We start from the raw sequence: 23202 nt of genomic DNA on the forward strand, positions 1-23202 counted from the left end.
GCAATGGCCACAGCTGAGCTGATCTGAAGTCAGGAGCCAGGAGCCTCTTCCAGGTCTCCCACATGGGTGCAGGGTCCCAAGGCTTTAGACAGTCCTCGATTGCTTTCCCAGGCCACAAGCAGGGAGCTGGATCTTAAGCAGGGCCGCTGGGATTAGAACCGGTGCCTACATGGGATCCTGGCATGTTCAAGGTGAGGACTTTTGCCGCTAGGCTACCGTACCCGGCCCCCCTTTATCTCTTTTAGATCTGAGAGGTAACAACTCAGCTACCTATCAGTGAAACATTTTCATCACGTGCTTGGAGTGAGAGACTAGAGCAAGCTGATGCTTTTCACATGAGAGGAATGATCAAGAAAAAGAAGCTCTTAGAGCCGACATTAGCATGGAACCCAGGAGGGAAAAGCCTAGGGCTCAGATCCGGCAGCAGCTCAGAGTTCAACAGGAAGAGACCAAGATGTGAGGCCTTGAACAGAGACAGGACACAGGAAGCCGGCTCACAGACTCTGGCATTAGGAGGCTGGCATGGTGATGCAGCACGTCTAGCTGTTGGCATCCCCCACGAGCACCAGTCCCAGCCACTTCCTGTTCAGTTCAGCCCCCTGGTAATGGGCCTGGGGAGAGCAGCAGGAATGGCCCAAGCACCTGGGCCCCTGCCACTCACAAGGCTGACTTTGGCCTGGTCTACACCCGACTGGTGCAGTCATCTGGGGAGTGAACCAGCAGCTGGGAACTCGTGTGTGTGTGTGTGTGTGTGTGTGTGTGTGTGTGTGTGTGTGTAACTCTGCATTTCAAATGAATAAATACATAAGTCTTTAGGTGAGACTGGTGTAAGAATAAACAGTTCTGTTCCAGGGAGAGCTGCGTCATATGGCCTTCACCTGGGGAAGTACAACAGTAAAACGGATTCAGGGTCACAGGATTTGTCTCCTCTACTTATTTACTGCCATATGCCAGATACATGTATCTCTCTCTCTCTTTTTTTTTTCACAGTATGGGGCCAGAGGCAATAAGAAGACCTGCCCTGTAAGAATCACGTAGGAGTTAAAGTCCTCACCTTGAATGGGCCAGGATCCCATATGGGTGCAAGTTTAATTAAAATAAATACATCAATCTTTAAAAAAATAGAATCAAGTGGGAATTATTTCGCAGGCTTCTACTGAGCTCCCCCATCACTGGGCACACCTCCTAAACAGGACCAAAGAGATGGGAGAGAGCCCCAGGCAGGCTCTTCCACCCTCCACACGCAGCACCTCAGGCCTGTGCTCAGCACAGCCCACTGGCTGCATGGCCTCGGGGGCCCAGCAGACCGGGTCCCTTGCCCTCTCAGGCTTATCTTGTTACATATTTTCTTATTTATATTCTTATTTTTTACTTGAGAGGCAAAGGCACTGGAGAGAGAGAAAAAGAGAGATGTGTGTGTGTGTGTGTGTGTGTGTGTGTGTGTGTGTGTGTGTGTGTGTGTCTGTTCCCATCTACTGACTCACTCCACAAACACCCGGGACTGGACCGAGGCCAAAGCCAGGAACCAGGGACTGAATCCAGGTGTCCGGGATGAGCGTCAGGAACTCAACAACTCGAGTTTTCACCGCTGCTTGAGGCTGAAGTTAGGAGCTGGAGTCTGCTATCCAACCCAGACACTCCCATGTAGTAGGCAGGCTTCTTAAACAGTGCTTGACTGTTAGGATAAAGGTCCCCCCTTCTTGTCATATCTTTTGCTCAGATGACCCCTGTCACCAACACTCTACCCAATTCAACACTTTGGATGTCCTCAGAAGGCTTGACAAACATCAAAGAAACTTCCTTTCCACGAGGCCCTACAGAGATGCTGATAAACAGCAGAAATGCCTTGTTCTGCTCAGTGTCCCAGGGAGTCTTACCCACAGCAAAGCTAAGGCATCATTTACCCACCTGTTAGTTCTGTGGGGCTAAAATATACTAGGACTACAATAGTCACAGCAATAAATAGGTCTAATAGATCAGACAGGAAAAACCACTTTATTTCATAAAATTTCCATCTCAAGTAGAATCCAGCAATAGGAATCTTCCGGTTGCTATGATGAGTGAGAGGTTTAAGCGTACTCGGCACATCCGAGTCTACCTCAAAGTAGCTGAAAAAGAGACGGACATGGAAAAACTCTGACGAAACCAACAGTGTGTGTTTACAAGGAGTAAATAGAGCCATGAGGATGAGGATGTGAGGTCTCAACAGTCACGGGACAAAAAGAATGACTGATTCTGGAAGTAACTGTCTCAGAGCGCTCGGTGATGCTTGCACTGTGCAGGCAGTGTCCCGGGGGACAGGCGATCAGCCCAGCAGGTGAGGCAGCACTTGAGATAATGTACGCCCTGTGCGAGGGCCTGCTTCGAGTCCCGGCTCTACTCCCACTGTCAGCTTCCTGCTAACACGCACCCTGGGGGACAACGGGTCACAGCTCAAGCAGTTGGGACCCTGCCACCCATATGAAAGACCTGAGTTGAGTTCCGAGCTCCCAGCTGTGGCCTGGTGCAGCTCCAGCTGTTGCAAACATTTGGGGAATGAAGCAGCAGATGAAAACCAATCTCTCCCTGACTCTGAAACACATAAGCAAACTGAGAAGTAACTGAACAACAGACCAACATTCAGCCACAAAGTGGGGCAAACTGCTGACACGTGCAACACCACGACTGGCCTAAGTCGGAAAGCTATTCTCCAAGGTTCTGTACTGTCCGACTCACTCTGTAAAACACTCTCCAATGACAGAATGACTGACGAGAGCGGCTAGGTAACTTCTGGGGGTTGGAGGGCAGGGACGGGGAGATCCTACAGGGGTAGGGTTCCTCTCTCTGTAAATCTAATAAGAATAAATAAGTCTTTTAAAAAAATGGTTGTCAATGCCCAAACCTCACGGGGAAGATTTAGATCTCAAATAGCATAAAATTTCAACACTGATGAACACGTGGTCACCGCCACCCAAAAGAAGAAAAGCAATTAAGGATGAAAAGCAGTACTGTCAGCGTTCAAGTTGAATCTGTGGCCACCTACATGTAACAATGGGGTTCTCAACCGGGGATGACCATGCCCACTGGGTGACAGTTCCGGATGCCCATAGACACCTGGCTGCCACAGTGAAGGTGGAAGGGAGTGCCACTACCAGATCCAAGGACACTGCTCAAAATCCAATGCCACAAGAGCAGGCAGGTGGCCCGGCAGCTAAGATGTCCCCAGTCCACACTGCTGTGTCTGGGTTCCACCCTTGGCTCCGCTCCCAACTCAGCTTCCTGCTAACCAGTACTCACAGAGGCAACACTGACGGCTCAGGTGCCTGGGTCCCTGTGATTCACAAAGATTGGACTTGAGTGCTCAGATCTGGTAGGAGCCCCAGCCTGGGCCTTATGAGCACCCATAGTGAGTCAGCAGATGGTAGCTCTATCTCTCTCCATGCCCATTTCTAATCATACACACACACACACGCTTTTACACACAGAACAGGCACCTGTAACAAAGACTGATCCACTTGCCATTCCCACGGTAGCAAGGCTGACAAGGGCTGAGGAGCAGGTACCATCAGCCAGCTTTGGAATCCTGAGATTTCCTCAGCTCTGGCCTCCTGCAGTCCCCAGTCACTAGATACTGGGTGACCCAGCCTGGCTCCCCAGCAAAGATCAATGCCCCTCTGGCTTTGTTTTTCCTGACACCAGTCAGTGCAGCACCTGCCCAGGTGTGTTTTCAGAACCTGTGCTCTCTTTGGCAACAGTAAGTTGGCCAGTGTCAGTGTGAGTCTGGTTTCTTCATCCTTCACATTGCTAAAGCACCCAGAGTTCTCACAGGAAGAACATTGGCTTTGTTCCCCATCAACGGCTGGGCTCAGGCCATGCTGAAGCCAGAAGTTGGCAATTCCAGTTTGTCTCCCACGTAGGAAGGAACCAAGTACTTGCGCCATCACGGGCTGCCTCCCAGGGTGTGCATTAACAGGAAGTTGGATCAGAAGCAGGGGAGCCACAAGGCTAACCCAGCATGTGAATGTGGGAAGTGGGCATCCGTACGACAACCTGACCATCAACCTGACCATCACGCCGAACGCCCTGGGCCATGTGAATGTGGGCTGTGATGTCAGCAACCACTGTCCTGCCTCAGCAAAGCCGACCTTCTCAAAACTGAAATTAATAAGAGAACAATGGAGGATACGCAATGTCTCAAGGAAGCTTTCCTACTTCGGCATTAGTGTCCACAAAACATTAATCATTGTGAAACTCTTGACGAACATATTCTACTGAAATATGAACAAGAAAAATGAATTAATGGAAAAACTATTACGGAGAGGATGTCTTCATTATTCATACTACATCACTCGTTCATCAACAGAACCCCCAGACAGGTACACTGTAATTAAATTCATTCACTCTGGATATTCCGATGACTTTCGGCAATTAAACCACAACTTTAATCGCATCTCTCAATTGTGCCCAGTGAAGGCAGACTGGAAGGCATTTTACTTGCCAATGGACAACTTAACATGAAATGGGGCCTGCATCTGTCCTCTGGATCCAAAACTGTGTTTTCATGTGCAAAGTTCTTAATATTTAAGCCCCTTTCCACCAATTTACAAGTTCAAAGTATCACAGAAATTGCGTTTTTTTGTTATTGTTATTGCTATTATTGGAAAGTCAGAGAGACAGAGAGGAAGACCTTCGGTCCAATGATTCACTCCCCATATGACCCCAATGGCTGGAGCTGAGCCAATCTGAAGCCAGGAGCCAGGAGCTTCTTCTGGGTCTCCCACATGGGTGCAAGGTGCCAAGGCTTTGGGCCATCCTCGACCACTTTCCTAGGCCACAGCAGGGAGATGGATGGGAAGCAGGACAGGCAGGATCAAAACCTGCACCCACACGGGATCCCGGTGTGTACAAGATGAGGACCTCAGCTGCTAGGCTACCTCGCCTGACCCTTGGATGAACTTCTTTTAAGGACAGTTGTAGCATGTACAGTAGATCTCACAGACGGACGTTCCTCCAAGAGGTAAGTACATCTTCCGCGGCAGGGGCCTCACTATGACCCTGCCAATGATAATCCAACAAAAGGTACTGAGAAAAATTAGTGGAGTGTGGGCATTTAGCGTGGCAGTTACACACCCCTGATGCCAGTGTTTTGGCTTTGAAGCCTGACTCTGAACGCTGCGCTCAGGCAGACCCTAGCAGGCAGCAAGGATGGCTCAGGGAGCCGCTCCCGACCCCGTGGGAGAGCTGTCTGCCTCTGGCTCCGCTCAGCCAGGCCAGCCGCTGAGCACACCTGGGAAGGAGCCGGGCAGAGCAGCGTTTTCCCTCTCTCAAAACAAAATATCATGGAATTCTTTCAGGATCCAGTGTTGGCTAAGCAGCCAAGTAAAAGCCTCCATCCCAAGCTAGTCCACGAATCTTCTTTAATCTTGACTCTAACATTATCAGCAGGCAAGCATCCCTATTGCAAAGTGCAAAAGTTCACCTTTTCTCATCTTTTCTAACACAACCCCCTCCTTGTCTTTCACTGCCAAATTTAAGATGCCTTTTCATGAAGATTTTTTTTTATTTTCTGTGACAGGCAGACTTAGAAAGACAGAGGTAAAGACTGAAACCTTTGTTGATTCATTCCCAAAGTGGCCACAATAACCAGGCTGAAGCCAGGAGCCAGGAGCTTCAACCAGATCTTCCGTGTGGGTAGCCAGAGCCCAAAGACTGTGTCATCTTCCGCTCTGCTCCAGGGAGCAGCACTGGGAACGGAGCAGCTAGCACCTGAAGCAACATCCATGTGGAATACCAGCTTAACTCACACAGCACGACACTGGCCCCTCACGATGCTTTTACACAGATACAGTTTTAATCCTGAAGGGCAGATTGCAAAGGTGGGGCAAAGCTGGAGTTACCGCCTGTCCAACGCCTGTACGCTTCCGATCCACGCTGGGCCATGACTATGCCACAGGAACTCTTACCACTTTTCTGGCAACTGCCAGAGTCAGACAGCAATGACATCATGAGAGCAGACGCCAGGTTTAAATTGGGGACTCATATTCCCTCCCTGAGTCCTGGTGGATACGTGTTCCAAGCAGCTTGCAGCAGGACGGCATTAGCCAACATGAACGCTCCGGAGCGGAGATGCGCTGGGGAGCAGTGGGACCCTTCACCCAGGGAGCTTCGGAGAACCGTGAAGAAGACCCCGGTGCCTGACAGTCAGCACTGCAGGGACCAGGGGATTCCCACCCCCGCTCTGATACGATGAACGCTTCTCAGAAAGTGATTTCCTAAAGGCCTGACTCGGATTCCTTCCCACTCGCCTCTCTGAGGTTGGGCTGGTAGCTTCAGAAACCACATTTTACAAGGGAACAGAAGGTACTTGTCTTTCCTAAGTAAAAAGCAGACCAAGTACAAATTAACAGCATGTGCAAAAGCCAAACAACATTTTCCTGCTGGGATTTCCGTGTTTCTGGGGTGTGGCGCCCTTTACTTTGTCAAACTTCCACACAGTGAAGTCCTCAACATGAAAATCATTTACTAGCTACCTACGGTATGACGCACCTCATCAGAGAGTCTAGAAAAGACAGTGCCAGAAAAGAAAAGCACAGGGCTCTCGGAGGCTCTTAGGCAGCCAGTCTGGGTCCCAATCCTGGCAGTCACCTTCTAGCTGTGTGACGTGGGGCCAGTTACTTAACATCTCTGTGCCGCACTTTCTTTAGGGAGTAGGTATCATTATACAGTCTCATTCGCAGGTCAGTAACAGAATTAGATCAGTTACCGAGTACAAAGTAGTCAGCAAATTCCAGGCACACATACCCAACATAGGCCCATGCTTTACTCTCATCAAAGAGCTATGCAATGCTTTCCAATCAAGGGGCAAAGTCAGAAACACGTCGCCTCTCACTCCGAGGGGAAACAGTCTATGTGTATAAGAATCCGCCATCAACCTGGAGAACCTTTCAGGGGAAACAAGCTGACAGATTTTATTTCTAAGATGCAAGGCTATTGAGGCCCTGCTCACGTGAACAGGGTAGTGCAAGCGACACGAAGGACAGAAAGCCTCCACAAAGAAAACTGCTCCAACACACTAAGTGCAAGCTGGGTTCAGAGGAGAGTCAGGGTTACAGGGAACCGCACCTGTCAGAGACAGTCCCAAACAGGAGTCGGGCAGCTTGGGGCGCGGGCACAAAGGCACGGAGGCAGACTGGGTAACAGATCCTTGCAGAACTCGTGGGAGGGGACAGCAGTGAGCCAGTCTTGAAAACTGACCTGAGGAACATGAACTTGAGTCTACCCAGCAGGCAGGACACACCGCAGGCCAAATTCTGCAAACACAAAATCCATCAGGAACAGGAGAAAGCAGACTTTGCCTACCCAATGCGGGACGCTGGGCCTGGGAACCACAGCCCCAGGGCTGAGATTTCTCTGTTCCCGGCACTGGTGTGACAGCCACCAGCCAAGGCTATTTGGCTGTGGCTTCCAAGCCCAGTTACTGTAACCAACCCTTCACTACTGCTTGCCTGCTGTGTGCCAAGGGCTTTGTAAACCTTATCTGGAATTCGCCTAATAACCATGCAAGGCAGACACTATTATACCCACTTACTGACCAGACAGTAAAAGCCCAAGGAGGCCAGATAACCGGGCTGGGAGCCCACAGGTGTGAGAGGAGGGGTGGGGTTCTCCTGAGACCAGGCACATTTAAGAAAGGCAAAGAGGTACCAAGCTGAACACACACCATGGCTCACTCCTTAAAGCTCCCTGCGAATTACACAGAAATGATGGTATCAGTTACGCTGAATCCAATTCCATGAAGCCCATGAGTTATAAGGTTTCCTGTGTCCCCCAGTCATGGCAGCAGAAGAGCAGAGGTAAGCCTGGGGCTCTCGAGAGGACTCTGCACTCCCCCTCTCCCCCGTATCCCACAGCCGTTCGGGTTAAATGGTGAAGACCACGGCCATGGCTGGTCCGTGCCTGAGTCTGGTGGGAGGACAGAGGAAGACAGCCAGAAGGGCAGGGGTGGTGGGCATCCCCCTCTGCCCTGCTCAAGGTTCTCAGCCAGCAGCAATTAGCTTGCAGCTGCCCCTCAGGCTCTGTCGTCCCCAACAGGGCCAGGGAAGGGGGACTGAGCACTTGACAACAGAAATTTTGGGGGAAATTACACAGAAATGGCAAGACACTGTAACTCCAGCAGGACAAAAGGCAAACAAGAGCTAACCGATGTCCTGCTAGGACGTGACCTTGGGGTGCTCGCCCCCTCCCCTCCGGCCACCACTTTCCACACTGAAACGGCTGGGGAGGGCGGCCCCAACTCTCCACTCTGGTCTAACAAAGGTCAGCAGATAAGATCACAAACAAGCAGCGTGCGATGGGCCGCAGTAAGTGAGGCTTGGGGACGCTCTTTCAGGCTTAAAGAGCAATTTGAACAACTCCAGGTAGAACCAGGTGCCCTCTCAAGCAAGTGAAAGAGGCGGGTGTTTCCTCTGCACATCCTTGAAGCTGAGTGTGCTGCAGCCCAGAGAGCCCGCTCTGAGCAACAGTCCATTTCCTGCACTTCCCACTGACAATTCATCCCCTGGGGTCTTAATACCTGCTTTCTATATTTGGATTATGAAGTCTAACTTGCAGACATTTTATTCTGAAAGCCAAAGTGCTCATTTGTGCCTCTGAGGTCTTGTGCTGGAACAGCCAGCATGCCACACCTATGCCCAAAACAGAAAACAGCAATGTCAAGTTCATCTGGTGCTTACTGGCCCCTGCTGTATCCCGGGCACTGGACTTGGGGACGCAGAAACAGGACCCACCTCGAAACACCACCAAGTGCACCCAGCAGTCTCGCCACCTGGCCGGCTCGCTGAGCCTTCTGACTGCTTGTTTTCTCAAAACTCCTTCGGCTTACTGACAAACCTAAACCAAGTTCCGGCCAGAAGTAAACTTTCTTTTAACAACTTACCTTGAAAATGCTGAAAACACAAACCTCTCCCCTTAAGTGCACACATAATTAGCTCAGGAGAAGCCATAAAAAAAATCTAACGAAGGCCATGAAGGAACTGAAACTGGATTGGGGAGTTGGGCGGGCTGACTCTCCAATCCCGGAGCGTGTTTTGAATGAGCAGCAGCCGCTGGCTGGCACACACCTCGCCAGCGCCCCACTGGCCACAGAGCCCTGATCCAGCGGGCAAGCGCCGACAGGAAAGCTGTGTCTGCAGCACGCACAGGAATGAGCACACGCGTCCGACCAAGAGCGGTGTGGCCTGGGGCTTCAGTCAGTGATCGTGCTGGGTTATCACGGCGTGGGCTGAGGGGACGACTGTCATCTGGTAGGTAGGGCCCAGCAGGGCTGCTCTACAGGACAGCCCTAACAACAAAGAATTCAGGGTTCAAAAGCAACCACAGGCCTGTGAACCAGCTGTGTCATTATTCGGCTCTGTGTGCATAAAGCAAAGAGGTGCAGCACCTCCCTATGTAACTGTTCTAACCTCTAGCAGTAGCATCAAACAGGTACCCATCCAGCAACAGGTTGTTAGGACTAAACCATGATGGGAAAAGTTAACAAAGAACCAAGGCCGCTGCTTGGTGACAAGGAGGCCCTACAAGTGAGCTATGCTTGGCTTGCTGTATCCATTTGAACAAGACACTACATTTTCTTCGCTGGACAGCTTAACAAAAGGAGGTTCGGCTCTGAGGGAGCAAATCTCCAACTAACACACCACTGCTTGCTTTCCATTCAAAGGAACCATGTCCAGGGACAGAGTGCAGAAGGCTGATGGAAAAATTAACACGGTAACACCAATATGACACCAGATCAAAGTCCAACCTTGACTGAATGAAAACTTCTGAGAAACACCAGGGTCACAGATAGCAAAGAAACAAGGCCCTTGACCTACACCAAGCCCTTCAACCTCGGGCACGTGCGTCTCAACATCTACTAAGAAGATTCTCACCCAAAAGAAACGCCAAGGATGGTGCACACAGTGGTTAAAGGACAACTGCAACATCACATTCACCACTGAAATAAATCCATGCCTCCTTACACTGAGCCATACCAAGTGCAAAATGCAGAGTCCTTCTGGCTTCCAGTGCAGAACACACTGCGGTCAGCCGTGCCAGGCGGCTGTGCCTGTCAGCCTCCAGTTCTTCCCACTTGCACTAGGGGGCAGAGCTTTGCTAGGGGCAGCAGTAGATCCCTGGAGTCCCCAGGTTCCAGGTGGACCACAACCCGCCGGGTATAAACTCCACGTCTCCATCAGATTTCCTAAAGTACTGACACCATCAAAAGAAATGAAACAAGAGCCAAGTCAAGTACCACAGCCCTGGAGGCAGAGCCTCAAGTTTTCTCAGAGATGAAAGCAAACACCAGAGCTCACTGGTTCTTGACACAACGGGACAACTTTCAACTCCCACAAGGTCCTCTGCCTCTTACGCCCATGAAAACTGTGGCCGGTGGAGTTCCAAACACCAGCAGCTCACGACTGTATCCATCTCTTCTCTGAACAAGTGAGGACACGTACCGATGGATCACCAATGCCTTGCCAGTTCACCTCAACCAAGGCTGGGCATCGGCACATCACTTGGAAAAACAAGACAGCCCTACCACTCAGGAACTCACTGGTCACTTGGGCCATCAGCAGTTGTCTGAGCACGCCATGAAGGCAAAGGGAATTGAAGGATTCCATCCAGTTAACTCAAACACAGCAGGTCAGGGGACACTGTGCAAAACCCACCAACGTGCTCTGGAAGAGCCCAAGGCTGAGCTGGAAGCAAAGCAGCCCGACACCCTCCCCTGCTCCCCCCACCGGCTTGCTCCATTCGTCTCCCTCGAGTCAACTCAGTTTACTCTAAGCCACTTCAAACCTCAAACTTAAACAGAATTTATTAAATAAACAAAACCAAGAAAGGAAAGGGAGCCAAGAAACCACAGTAACTCTCGAATCCAGGAGGAGATTTTAAAAAAAGGCTTCCCAAGTTTCCAAGTCAACCTTCAAGTAACTGCAGGGTCCCGCCCTCTGCGACCCCCAAAGAGCGTGGGTCGGTTTGTTTCATCTCCTAAACCACCAGCGGGTGCCCTCCAGGAACGCAAATTCCCCAAACTCGCCCAGAGCAGACAACGGGGATCCCGTTGTGCACCCCATTCTCTGGAATTGGCCCGACCCCTCCTCGGGCACTTGTCGGGGAGCGCAGGAAGGACCCACACAGTCCCCCGACCCCAGCTCCGGGGCGGAACAGGGACCGCCGCCGCCCCAGGTTCCAGCGGGCTCGGCACCCGCACAGGAAGCCGGCACGTTCAGCAAAGGAAATACCAGAGCAGACCTTCTGTGGGAGCAAAGCACGGAGGTCCCAGCGAGGACCCGACCCCGGCGTCGGGGCGCAGACCTGCCCGGCCCGGGCCCGCCCGCGCACGGGGAGCGCACCTCCGGGCGCGCCGAGCCAAGCGAAACCTGCCCGGCTTACTCACCGGGCTCCAGGAAGGGGTGTGTGTGTGCGGGTGGGTGCGTGAGCGCCGGGGGCGCGGGACAGGGCCCGGGCACTCACCTCAGGGAAGAAGTTGTCCATCGTGGCGCGCGCTCCGCGCTGGCCGGCGCCGGCTCGCGGAAGTCAGGTCCGGGGACCCCGGGGCGAGTCGCGGCACGGCCGGCGGCGCCCCGCGGCCATCGCCGGGCCCCCGGCGCCCTGCTCCAAGTCGGCCCCTTTTGTTCGTCAGGACCCCGGTCCCTAACTCATCCGTCCCGAGGGCAGCCTTTTGTCTCCGCTTCCTCCGAGTTTCTCACTTCGGGACGGTGCGCTCGCAAGCTCCGGGGCACAGCTGCTGGCACATGCTTCCCGCTCCCCGAGGAGCCGGCGAGCGCACCCAGCCCTCCTCTGCCCTCGCAGCGCGCTCCGGCCGGTCACAAAGCGAGCCCCAGGCGCTCTCCCCGAGCGGCCGCGCCGCGGTGAGCAGTCGGGCGCCGGGATCGGCCGCCTCACGCCCGCACCGAGAGTCGCCGACGGGCGCGCGGCCCCGCCCACACGCCGGGCCGGCCCGCCCCCAGGAGCCCGGGCCCCGCCCCAGGCCCCGCCGGCCCCGCCTCCCAGGGCCCCGCCCCCAGGAACCCGCCGACCACACCCTCAGGAGCCCGCGGGTCTCTCCTCCCGGGACCTGCGCACAGGAGCCCGGGCCCCGCCCACAGAAGCTGGCCGACCACGCCTCCCAGGGCCCCGCCCCCAGGGAGCCGCCGACCACGCCTCCAGCAGTTCGTCAACCCCGCATTTCCGGACCCCGCCCCCAGGAGCCCAGCCACGCCTTCTGGACCCCGCCGCAAGAGACTGTTGACCACGCCCTCCGGAATTCTCCATCCCCGCTTCCCTGGGCCCCGCCCCCAGGAGCTCGCCGACCCCTCTCCCAGGCCCCGCCCCCGGCAGCCCGCTGACCACGCCCCCAGGAGCCCGGCCCCGCCTCCCGGTCCCTGCCAGGCTGCAGCGCGGATGGGCGCACGGGCCCCCGGGCACTCCACCCGGGCGTGGGCGGCGGAGCCGACGGCTGCCTGTGGTCGTGCCGGGGGCTAGACAGTCACTGGCCCAGACGAGGCTGCATCTCGTGGAAACGGCTCGGCGCGCACCCTTCGGGCTCCCCACCGGACGCCAGGGAAGGAAGCTGCGGAGCTGCTGGCCACATCAAAGCAAAGCCCACCAGAGCGTTCTGGAAGCCGGCTTCCCGTGTTGAGTTGCTCTTCTGCCGTTTTCATAATGCGAGGAAGTTCAAGAGGACGTGGCCTGCCAAAAAGTAGCTATTGGTCTGGACCTAAGGGAAGCACACGGGCAGCTGCAGGGGGTTGAGGGGATGAGTGAGCCGACCACCTGGTGTCCAGTCCCGCCAACCTCACCCTTCCCGGGACTCCCACCGGGACCCCCAGGCGATGGCGCCTGGCCCCCGGGGCTGGGCTGTGTGTGACCATGGAGAAGTGGCAGGGCCGTGGCCATCAGCCGGCCCAGAGGTTGTCACGTCAGCGTGGCGAGGTGCACCTGGCCCAGCCGCACCGGCATCCGGCAGTGCGGAGCACGAATGACTCGGTCTTAGCCAGGCAGGGCTGCCCCTAGGGAACTTGGCAGCTGCACAGAGTCAAGGCTTCGGGGTCGTGAGAGGGGCCACCCCCTCGCCCCGTCCCAGGTCTTCTTAACTCGCCCCGCCTCTCCCATTAAGTGCCGCTCTGGGGTATTTGTTTTTATGACACTTGAAGAAACTGCATTGACAGGGAGTCTTTTTTACCATATGTTTTCCCTTTGGCGTTACAGGAGCTCGCCCAGGGGCGGAGCAGCTTTAAAACTTGTGCATTCGAGAATGAGTCGGGGAGCGTTCTCCGTCATCCTCCCTAGGACTTGAGCATCTTCTCGGCCACCGCCCCCCGAAGCCCACCCCAGTTACAGGGCGAGCTAGTTAAGGCTTCCGCTGTGCTAGGCCAGGGTTCTTGCGCACAGGTTTGCGCGCCTGCGGCTGGCGGAACCACCCAAGGTGGTGGCCTTGGCTGGAAAGTGAAGGAGGAGCCAAGATGAATGCCGCCAATCGCAGGCACCAAGCGAAGTGCTTAGTCAAATGAGTCCCGTGGCCACTGTGTTCAAAAACGGGAGCAGAACAATTACAGTCGTTATGGCGTTAATCAGCTAGCATCTCTACAAGAGAAATTACCCCGGAGTTTGTTTACGGGAGCGTGTGGCTTCGTTCCCAGTGTCAGAGGAGCCACGGATGTATTGGGCAATCCTGGCTGTGTCATTTCTAACCACATTTTAGTCCTGGCTCCTCGATTGTAACAAATGTGCCAAATTTACGCAATGTGTCTGTCATAGGTGACCCTAAGAAAGCAGTTGCTGGGATCTGTGGACCCGCCCATACTTTCCCGCCCCTCGATTTTTTTCCCCATAAACCTGAAACCGTACCACCCTCCTGTAGTCTGTTAATTTTTAAATCTGTAACATTAATAGTTGTCCTCCACTTGTAGTTCTTCATATAAAACACTTCAAGTCTGGGGTGAGCGTTTGGATCAGCAGTTAAGACACCGTTTGGGAAGCCTGTGCTTTATCACAGTGTTTGGTTAAAGGAATGGTTTGCAGTCCAGTTCTCCGTGCTCATGTGGGGTCCTGATGCATGCAAGGCAAGGACTTTAGTCACTAGATAACCATGCAGACCCGAAAATAAATACACTTTTAAGAGGCAGGTGTTTGGGGTAGAGCATTAGACCTAGCTGTTCAGATACTGGTGCCCAATATCAGGAGACCTGGGTTTGATGCCCGTCTCAGGCTCCTGATGGTGGTTGCTGTTGGAGCAGACCTTGGGACGCAGGGCCACACACGGCAGATGGGGCCAGCCTCAGCCGCTGTTGTCGCCTGGGGAGTGCACCCCTAGGATGGAGGCCTTTGTGTCCCTCTCCTCATTTCTCTCTCCTCCCTCCCTTACCCCAAACACACAAAAATTAAAGAATCGTGACTCAGATCAAATACACAAGTTTGAGTTTAACGAATCACCTTTTCAAGTTCACATCAGTGTTTAGGAAACAAAACAAAGCCGGTTCCTATACCAGCTTTAGAATGACGCCACATACACCCCAGGCCTGGCACTGAAAATCAATCTGAAACCCAGTCTTGGACTCTGGGGCCAGTGCAGCGCTTGGGAATTTGCATTTTAACAAGCACCCTGGAATACTCTTCAAAGTTTAAGAATCACCACTTTGGTTTGTCAGAACTCATCAGATTTTCTGTAAAGGAGCTCATTTTCAGAAAAAAAAAAAACACGAAAAATGTTAAACTGCAGCATTAAGACTGCTTAACAAACAGCAAACTGCATGCTAGTTTAAGTATTCTAAGTAGGATACCAAGCCTGAAGTGTTTGGGGCTTCTCAGTTGTTACAAAGGACCTTGTTACTTAAAAGCAGGCTTTGACAAGATTGGACAAGAAAGGCAAGTATTTAAAATCGACAGATTTCTAAGAATCCCCCCACCCTGGTTGCCTTTCTTTAGAAGTTAAGTGCTTTCTCTGGGAGAACTGTGTTTCCCAGTTGGCAAAGACAACTGGGCGAAAATGGCGAGATCTCGCCTGGGAGAGGTGATGGAGGGACAAGGATGTTAGTGCTGGGGGGCAGGGGGGTTGGATTTCTCTGGGGCAAACTCTGCTGCTTCTTTCCAAAGACATCAAGCTAATGGACTGTTGGATTTTCAAAAGAAAACATACTCAAAGAGCTGCGTTGCAGTTCTGTCGTTGAGTGGTATAAATCAACCCACAATCGACACAATTTTCTCTTATTGATTAGCCCGTCTCTCTGTCTGAAGGGAGAATTATGCATGCGCATGTCGCACCCACGTGTCTTATCGTCCAGCAATAAGAGGCAGATGCGAGTGAAGCCTTCTGCGGTAAAATTTATTGTGCGCACCAAGATGAGGAGGAGGGAGGAGGGAGGAGGGAGGAGGGAGGAGGGAGGAGGGAGGAGGGAGGAGGGAGGAGGGAGGAGGGAGGAGGAAGGAGGAAGGGCCCCCCCCCTCCCGCAGGCTGTCTGCTCTTATGTGCTGACTGGCCCCACCTCCGCCGATGATAGGTCGGCGTCATGATCACGCAGGGTCCTGGGCGACCGGATTCGTCAGTCCCCAGTGTTCACGCGCCTGCGCAGTGCCGCGAAGGCTACGTGACTCTCCACCACGCACGAAGGTGTGGCTTCTTCGGCCGGCGCCATTTTAGGTACGGCATGTGGCCAGTGCATACAGATGCGGCTTGCAACATGCGCATGAGTGAGTTACACAATTCGGTTGTCCTGTTTTTGTCGTTCCCTTTGTGTATGTGTGGAGTTGAATTCAAATTGCCTTCCCTTGTCGCTGCTGCGAATCCGGATGTATGTTCAGGCACAGTCTTCTTTCGTTATCTTTATTTTTATGAAGTACTCACCACTTAATTGCTCTAGAGTAATGGTTTAATTACTAGTTACAGAAAGGGAAAGTTTTGGAAGGTACTTTCACACAAATTAGAAGTTAACAACTGACACAATTCTCAAATCCTTTTTTGCATCACCAACTAGAAGTGTGTCCGTGCTCACTTACAGTCTTGGAGATCTAAAAACACAAGGATCTTGCCTGTTTGAGTCGGTGAGAAATCAAGAGAATCTTGTAATGTTCTCAAAATATTTAGGCCACTGTTTCTTTGACTTCAAATGTCTTCAAGGGAATTTTCTTTTTCCTGTGAAACTGAAAACAATGGTGAATATCTTGTAAAGAAAGAACGCAGTTTAGGGGGAGAGTACTTGAAATGTCTCACATTGCAAGAGAATCCATCAAGCACTGGAGACTAAGCACAAAAACAAAACGAGGAAAAAACCCTCAAATGGTTCATTTTGCCAGCAGTCATTTTTCTCAGCAACATGAGCCAGGGACATAACTTATTCCATCAGAGAGCTTTTGATGGGCAGTTAGTTCCAACCAAATCCCTGTCACTTCCAAATATAATAAGATTGCCTTCAAAAGTGACACCCCACACAGGCATGGTCTGTTGTTCTTGTAAAGGAATCCATTTCCATGCTGGATATAACAAATAAATAGTGAGAAATCCTTGAAAGCCTGAGACCCTGTTGATGAGACCCGATGCCTGCTTGGAGCTGGGTGCTGGTCTCTGTGATGTCTCTGTAGCTCAAGCCCCTCTTCTCTGCGTCCCACAGCCCATGCTCGGCTCACAGGCTGACCTCTCCTAGTTTATCCTCTTGCGCTCCTGCTACTCATCACCCCATGCTGACCACTCCCAAGCCCTGTGGCCTCCATTATTCTCCTTTCTTGCATCATGAGCCTGTCTAGCTCCTTATCCAACCCAATCCATGTGATTCCATCCGCTCTCTGATTGTCAAACAGCTGATCTGGGTACCGGCAATTGAGCTTGTAAGGATGACACTTGTCTGAGCACTTGCTGCCCAGCAGGTGCCTGCCACCTGAGTGGGAGATCTGGATTGAGTGCCCAGCTCACGCTCTGACCCGGCCCAGGCCTGGCCTTTGTGTGCGTTTCAGGAGTGAACCAGTGGATGAGAGCGCTTGCCTGTGCTCTCCGTCTCTCATAAATACATGTATGTATGACTTTAGTCCTATCCCAATTGCTCCCTAAACTGCCGTTTGGCCACTTTTTGTTTGTTTTAAACTTGTGGCTGTGCTTTGTGTGTCAGAGCTTTTGCCCTCAACGTGACAGTGTGAAAGGTGGGACTTCACAGAAGTAAGGCTGAGTGGGAGGTAATCAGGTCACACACACCAGACCTCAGAAAGAACACGTGGCTTTTGGGAGTCACAGAGATCTGTAGAGCAGGTGGCAAGAAAGCCAAGTTTCCCAGTGATCCCCTCCTTTGCACCTGCCTGTGTCCCCTTCCACTGTTCCGCCTGGTGATGATGCAGACAGCAGTCATGAGCAAAGCAAACCTTCCTTTTACGTAGGACCAGCTCAGTCATTCTGGTATAATGACGCAAAATGCATTAGGACACACCTCGTTGTTCACTGTCTGTGTTGCAGAGTGTGAGAAAAATCACACTGGACCCAAGTGTAGGATACCAGGAGATATAGGAGATTGCACTAGCTTGGTGATATAGCTCCTGCTATGCTCCAGCAGCTACTGTGCTGAGCAACAAAAGTCAGGGGTTTTTAAGCTCTCATCCTCTGATCAGATTGACAACCACACCGTTTCCCTGTTCAGGAGGCAGGAAGGGAGTTATCAGAGCCCAAAGTTTTCTTGTAGTTAACCTGAATTAGTACAATAGGAGGCAGGAGGGGCCAGGTGTGTGGGGCCTCTGGAGTCATTTCTGCGCTTTCGGTTGTTCTGAGTGGTGCAGAAGGCAGGAGCAGCTTTGGTGCCTTGTCCACTGTCAAGTAACCTGACAAGTGGGTGCACCCCGTTACACCTGTGCTTCATTCCCCAAGCAATTAGCTCTTCAGTGCCTTCTGACCTGATCCTGTCTCCAACCTCATTCCCTTTAAGTTCACCATGACCTCAAAATAATCACGTTATCATTCAGTCCTCTTTTCTATTGGTTATTGCCTCTCTGGAAGCTCTCCAACCTCTTAGCCTCAGGGCCAGCTTCACAGATCTGCAGCGACTAGAACTGTACAACACGGCTCTCCCCACACTTGGCTTCATATGCTGCTACTGCCATTCTTGACATTTTTAGGAATTTGAACAAAGGATCTCCTTTTTTTCATTTTGCACTAGACACCACATATTGTGGACTCACTTCTTAGCTTTTACTATTCTGCATCTGCCTGATTCTCCATCTCTACCTGCTATTTCTTTTCTTTTTAAAATTTATTTTTCACTGGAAAGTCAGGTCTACAAATTGAAGGAGAGACAGAGAGAAAAATCCTCCATCTGCTGGTTCATTCCCCAGGTGGCTCCAAAAGCCAGAGCCTACCACACGGGTGTGGGATCCCGAGGCTTTGGGCCATCCTCCACCGCTTTCCCAGGCCACGAGCAGGGAGCTGTAAGGGAAGTGGAGCAGCCAGGACATGAACCAGTGTCCTTATGGGATCCCAGCACGTGCAAGGCGAGGACTTTAGCCACTAGGCTACCATGCCAGGCGTTCTGCCAGCTCTTTCTGCTCGACCGATTCCAAGCAGGCTTCCTTTTGTTTTTACAATCTTGCCAGGAGATTTTGATGTTTTAGCTACCTTCTCTTCCCAAATGCCAAGTTCCTAAATCTAAGAATTGAATCCAAGACCACATTTCTCAGATTGTTGCATGTTTCCTGCTGCAGTTCTTCTCACTCCTTATGCTCCCAAACCTCCCCTTGCTCTCCCCACCCACACCTAGCTGCTCCTAACTTCCGTATGCTTACTCCTTTAAATAATTACTCAATTTCAGTCACCGAGACAAGAAGATAAGTGTCACTCAGAGCTACCTTAAATCCTTGGACGAACTTACTCGCATGCTAAGAATGTCATCTCTACATTGAGAATCCCTGCAATCCAATGGAGCCTAGCACAAGCCTTGCCTTAAGTGACTTTGGTTCTACTGATCGGTGTACTCAGTCAAGGTTTACAGAAGAGAGCAAGCAACTTTTTTTTTTTTATATCAAAACCACACCATTTTTAATGAAATGAATAATATCCACACATTGATACTTCTGTATAATTTAGGGTAGTATATAATTTTAAGCTGTTTACAAATAACATGTAATGCTTCAAATATTACATAAGGTTGATAATACATTTCTAGCAGAAATAAATATATTGCACTTAAAAAGAACTTCATTAGATGTTACTTCATAGTATCAGGCTTATAACTTTTCTTTCATAAAATATTTCCCATGCCCTTCCCCCCACCCCTCCAGGACTCTGAGGGTCACAGCTGGTGATAAAAGGCTGTGGCCTTATGAGAAAATCATAAGTCCATCCATGAAATCTATACGGAAAGCCTTGATGAAACACGACACAAAAACCACATCAGGCAAGAAACCGGAGGGGTGACTCAGGGGCGACAATCACAGGATCAATTTTACACAAACTCTTCTACCGCAACCTGGCAAGTCCACTGAAAGTAGCCTGAAACGCCACTATTGATTTTGCTTCTTGTGGCAAGATTATATTTGGAAACTATTTCCTTAAAGTGCCCATTAAGTGCAAGTGAGAGGCAGAGGGGGAAGAACCAGGTATGTGTGCTGGGTTGTTTATATGAGAATGTGCAGGGAAGAACTGTCTAGAACAGTTACAAACCTGGACACAACCTCATGCCTCTCAGAATGAGACTGGCTAAATAAACTATGTGCACAGGGCAGGCTCTTTCTGTTGCCTGTTTCTGCATACCAGTCCTCCTGTAATCGAGTGGTTTAAGATAGGGATGACTTGTTAGTTTCCCATAATTCTGTGGCTTGACCAGGTTGGCCACTGCTGCTGTCACCTGCATGCAGTCTTTTGTCTATTCGGCTTCTTCTAATCATCTAACACCTTACGCACCAGACAGCCAGGGATGGCTGGCCCACTGTTCAGTGGCCTCAAGATTGCCTTAGTGTGACAGGAGAAATTAGGAGGCCTTTTGGGAAATGTCCCAAAAGTCACATGACATCACTCTGCCCCTGTTGATTGGTCCAACCATGAACCAAGGCCATCCCAGACCGTCTTGATGTGAGGAAGTATGAGCAATCGGTGGCTGTTTTTTCTGTGGAGGACATAATATTCAAGCAACACCAAGCTCAGCATTCTAAATTCTGCAGCTCAGGAGCATGTGGCCCAACCAAAGCGTTGAGTCACTGTCACTACTGCATAGTTCCAGAATATTCTGACACTCGTTCTTGCCCCCAGTGTCTAGGAAGAATTGGTTTTTCCTTTGCCTCTGGATTTGCCTGTTCTGGATACTTCACGTGAATGGTAACACACAACAAGCGACCATTTGTGACCGGCCCTTTTCACTGTGCATGTTGTCAAGGTTTGTCCATATTGTAGCTTGGGTCAGAACTTCCTGCATTTTTATGGCTCAGTGCTAGTCCATTATCTGCAGAGGCCACATTTTTAAAATCTGCTCCTCTGCTTGGTCACACGTGGGTCATTTTCACTTTTGGCTGCTGTGAATGGTACTTCTATGAGTGTTCATGACATGTTTTCAATTTGCTGCATCTATACCTAGGAGTCGAATTGCTGGGTCTTATGCTAATTCTATGTTTAGCTTTTTGAGCAACCATTGAGCTATTTTTCTTTGTGGCCATTTTTAGTCCCCTAGGCTACCCAACAGCTGCCAATGGTAATGGCCTTCTGTGCTGAAGTGGAGTTAGGAATTAAGACAAGTTACAAAATGCTGTGTTGCTTCTGTGTGTTACAGAATTTCTTTTCTTAAAAAAAAAAAAAGACAAAACAAAACAAAAAAACAGTGGTTGGAAGCAAACGTGTTTATTTTTCTGCCACAGGCCAGGCTGAGCTTGCTGTGATGTTCCCTGAGTTTCTCTGACGGCAGCTCCTTGCAGCACCCTCAGCTGCGTCCCAGGCCGGCCCTCAGCCTTGCAGTTTGAGCAGGCAGCCTCTGCTTTCTGGATTGCGGGAGGCGGGAAGGGGAACGAGGGAAAGGCCGTGAGTGCACCTGCCGTCTCCTGAGGCACATTCTTAGAAGCTGTCACATAGAGTACCCACTCATGTTCTGTTGGCCAGAACGCAGGCATCAGCGCAAGAAATACTGAGAAATGGCCCGTTTATCCTGGGTTCATGTCTATTCAACCAAAAGTATTACTTGGGATGGGGAAAGAATAGACTCTGGAGAGCAACGGGCAGCCTCTTCCTTTGTAATAGGATTCATTGTGTACAGAGCTTTCAGCAAAAGAACAAAAACAGTGACCAGACTTTATGTCTAAGTGGTGGGGGCAGAGCAATTCAAAACTGCTCTCCACCCTTTAGCAGTTTCTGGTATTGTGGATGATACCTGTGAAATGTTGACAATATTCTTATTTTAAGATATAAACACACATTTCCTCTTTAAAGGGAAGAACTTCACTAGTTTATTTCTTTCCCTTTTTTTTTTTTTGCGCAGGATCAGAGGTGGTCTATGATGTCAACATTTAGGAGATATAAAATGCAAAGACTTGTTCAGTACCATTAAGGAAATCAATAGACCAGTCACAAAGAGAGACACACAGAGAGAAAGATGAAAAAAGAATTCTAAAATGACTGAAAATTTCTGTTACAGACACAAGGGTTATAAGACACAATGTAAAAAGTGATGCCTTGTGGAGCAATAAGGACTTAAGTTGTGCACCCTAAAATTTCTTTGTTAAAGGTTAGAGGTTATTAAGTTTAAGTAAGACCGGGAGGGCTGCTAGTGCAGTCATTCCTCCTGGCCGGGGGAGGTCTGTGTTCTATCAAAGGCTTCTGATCGAAGGAGCCCACCCTCGCTTGGGGAGGCAGTCCACTTGGTTAAAGTCCACCAATTCAAAGGTAACTCTCACCCAAAAGTGCCCTTACAGAAACATCCAGAACAATATTTGATCAAACATTTGGGCACCACATCTCAGCCAAGTTGATATATAGAATCACCCATGGCAAGTGGGGTTTATTTTGTGTTTCTGAACGGTTTGAGTTTGCGTTGAGTTGAATGCTGTCTCTCTGGACATGGGGTTGCCTGAGCAAAGACTGCTGCCTTGTGGGTTGCTAGCTCTCCCTTGGAGAAGAACTAGATCCAGACGCTGAGTGAGGCATGGCTGTGGCCTGGGCTGCCAACTCCAGCATCACAAGCTAGGTTAGAGACTGGCAAGGCCAGCCCAGGGAAAATCCTTTCAAATCTCACAGCTCATATGTGTCCGAAATTGGATTGAAGTTTGCCCCAATTTCCCAACAACCCTAAAGACATGCAAACCATAGCCATTTATTCTTTTTGAAATAGAGAGAAGCTCTTCTATTATAATCAACAATAGAAAGCAGATTTCCATTCTTCATGCCCAAGACTGACATGCCATTCTGTCCTCTCTATAGAAAATATTCTTTAAAAACAAGCTTTCATTTGCACAAGTGATTAAGGAGTTTACAGTTAGGAAACAGAGAAACAGCATTATACATGAGTTTTTATGAATAATAGTCTTTATAATTTGCAATCTGTGTGATTTCTATATTCACTCTGCCTAATGCTCATTTGGGGGCTACTTTTGTGATTACATACTATTTTTTATAGAGACCCCCAGTTTGCACAGGGGGAGTATGGCACCCACAAAACCAGAATTCACTTCCCTCTGACGCTTTGTAGGGCTGTGTAGAAGCTCCAGTGAGAAGGAAGAGGCCAGAGAGGAAGGAGAAGCTCCAGAGAGACTCCCGGAAGAGCTGGGGATATTCTGAGACATGACGTCTTTGGGAATGCTCCAGGACTCTGCTGTGATGCCTTCAGATCCCCCATGCTCAAAGGCAGTGCTCTCAAAACTGCACATCTGCTCACCAAGTGATTTCAGGCAAGAATAAATGGTTCCACCTCACGAAAACTTCAGAATGTGTACGTGGTCCATCTGAATGAACATCACTGGGAGCAGTTACCCTTTGGTAAGTAAAAAGTATGTTCCATTACGTTTGAATTTTAGATGTTCAATGAAACTTATTAGTATAAGCATGTCTCATAAAATACTGATATCTACCAATAATATCAAGTAAGCTTCTTTAAAAAAAAAAAAGACTTATTTTTTTCTATCAAAAGACAGAGTAACAGGAGAGAGAGAATTTTGCACCCACTGCTTCATTCATCAAATTCCCGTAACACCCAGGGCTGTGCCAGGCTGAAGCCGGATGCCAAGAATGCCCTCTAAGTC

At 50.5% G+C, this 23202-nt stretch overlaps 1 protein-coding gene and 1 long non-coding RNA gene across 2 annotated transcripts in view; one reads left to right on the plus strand and one right to left on the minus strand.

The window, feature by feature from the left end:
• MYO10 (myosin X) overlaps positions 1-11514 on the minus strand; it is a 181843-nt gene extending 170329 nt beyond the window's left edge. Inside the window, exon 1 of the mRNA XM_040977322.1 lies at positions 11494-11514. Within this exon, the coding sequence (XP_040833256.1) occupies positions 11494-11514 (21 nt within the window). The remainder of the gene's footprint in view (positions 1-11493) is intronic.
• An 8052-nt stretch (positions 11515-19566) lies between these two features.
• Positions 19567-23202, plus strand: part of LOC121154452 — a 44284-nt gene continuing 40648 nt past the window's right edge. The window contains exons 1-2 of the long non-coding RNA XR_005883521.1: positions 19567-21120; positions 22653-22939. This is a non-coding gene — a long non-coding RNA (uncharacterized LOC121154452). The remainder of the gene's footprint in view (positions 21121-22652; positions 22940-23202) is intronic.

This window comes from Ochotona curzoniae, unplaced genomic scaffold (assembly GCF_017591425.1).
Source record: "Ochotona curzoniae isolate NIBS_2020 unplaced genomic scaffold, NIBS_Ocur_1.0 contig_2754, whole genome shotgun sequence".
In the NCBI taxonomy this organism is placed as follows: domain Eukaryota; kingdom Metazoa; phylum Chordata; class Mammalia; order Lagomorpha; family Ochotonidae; genus Ochotona; species Ochotona curzoniae.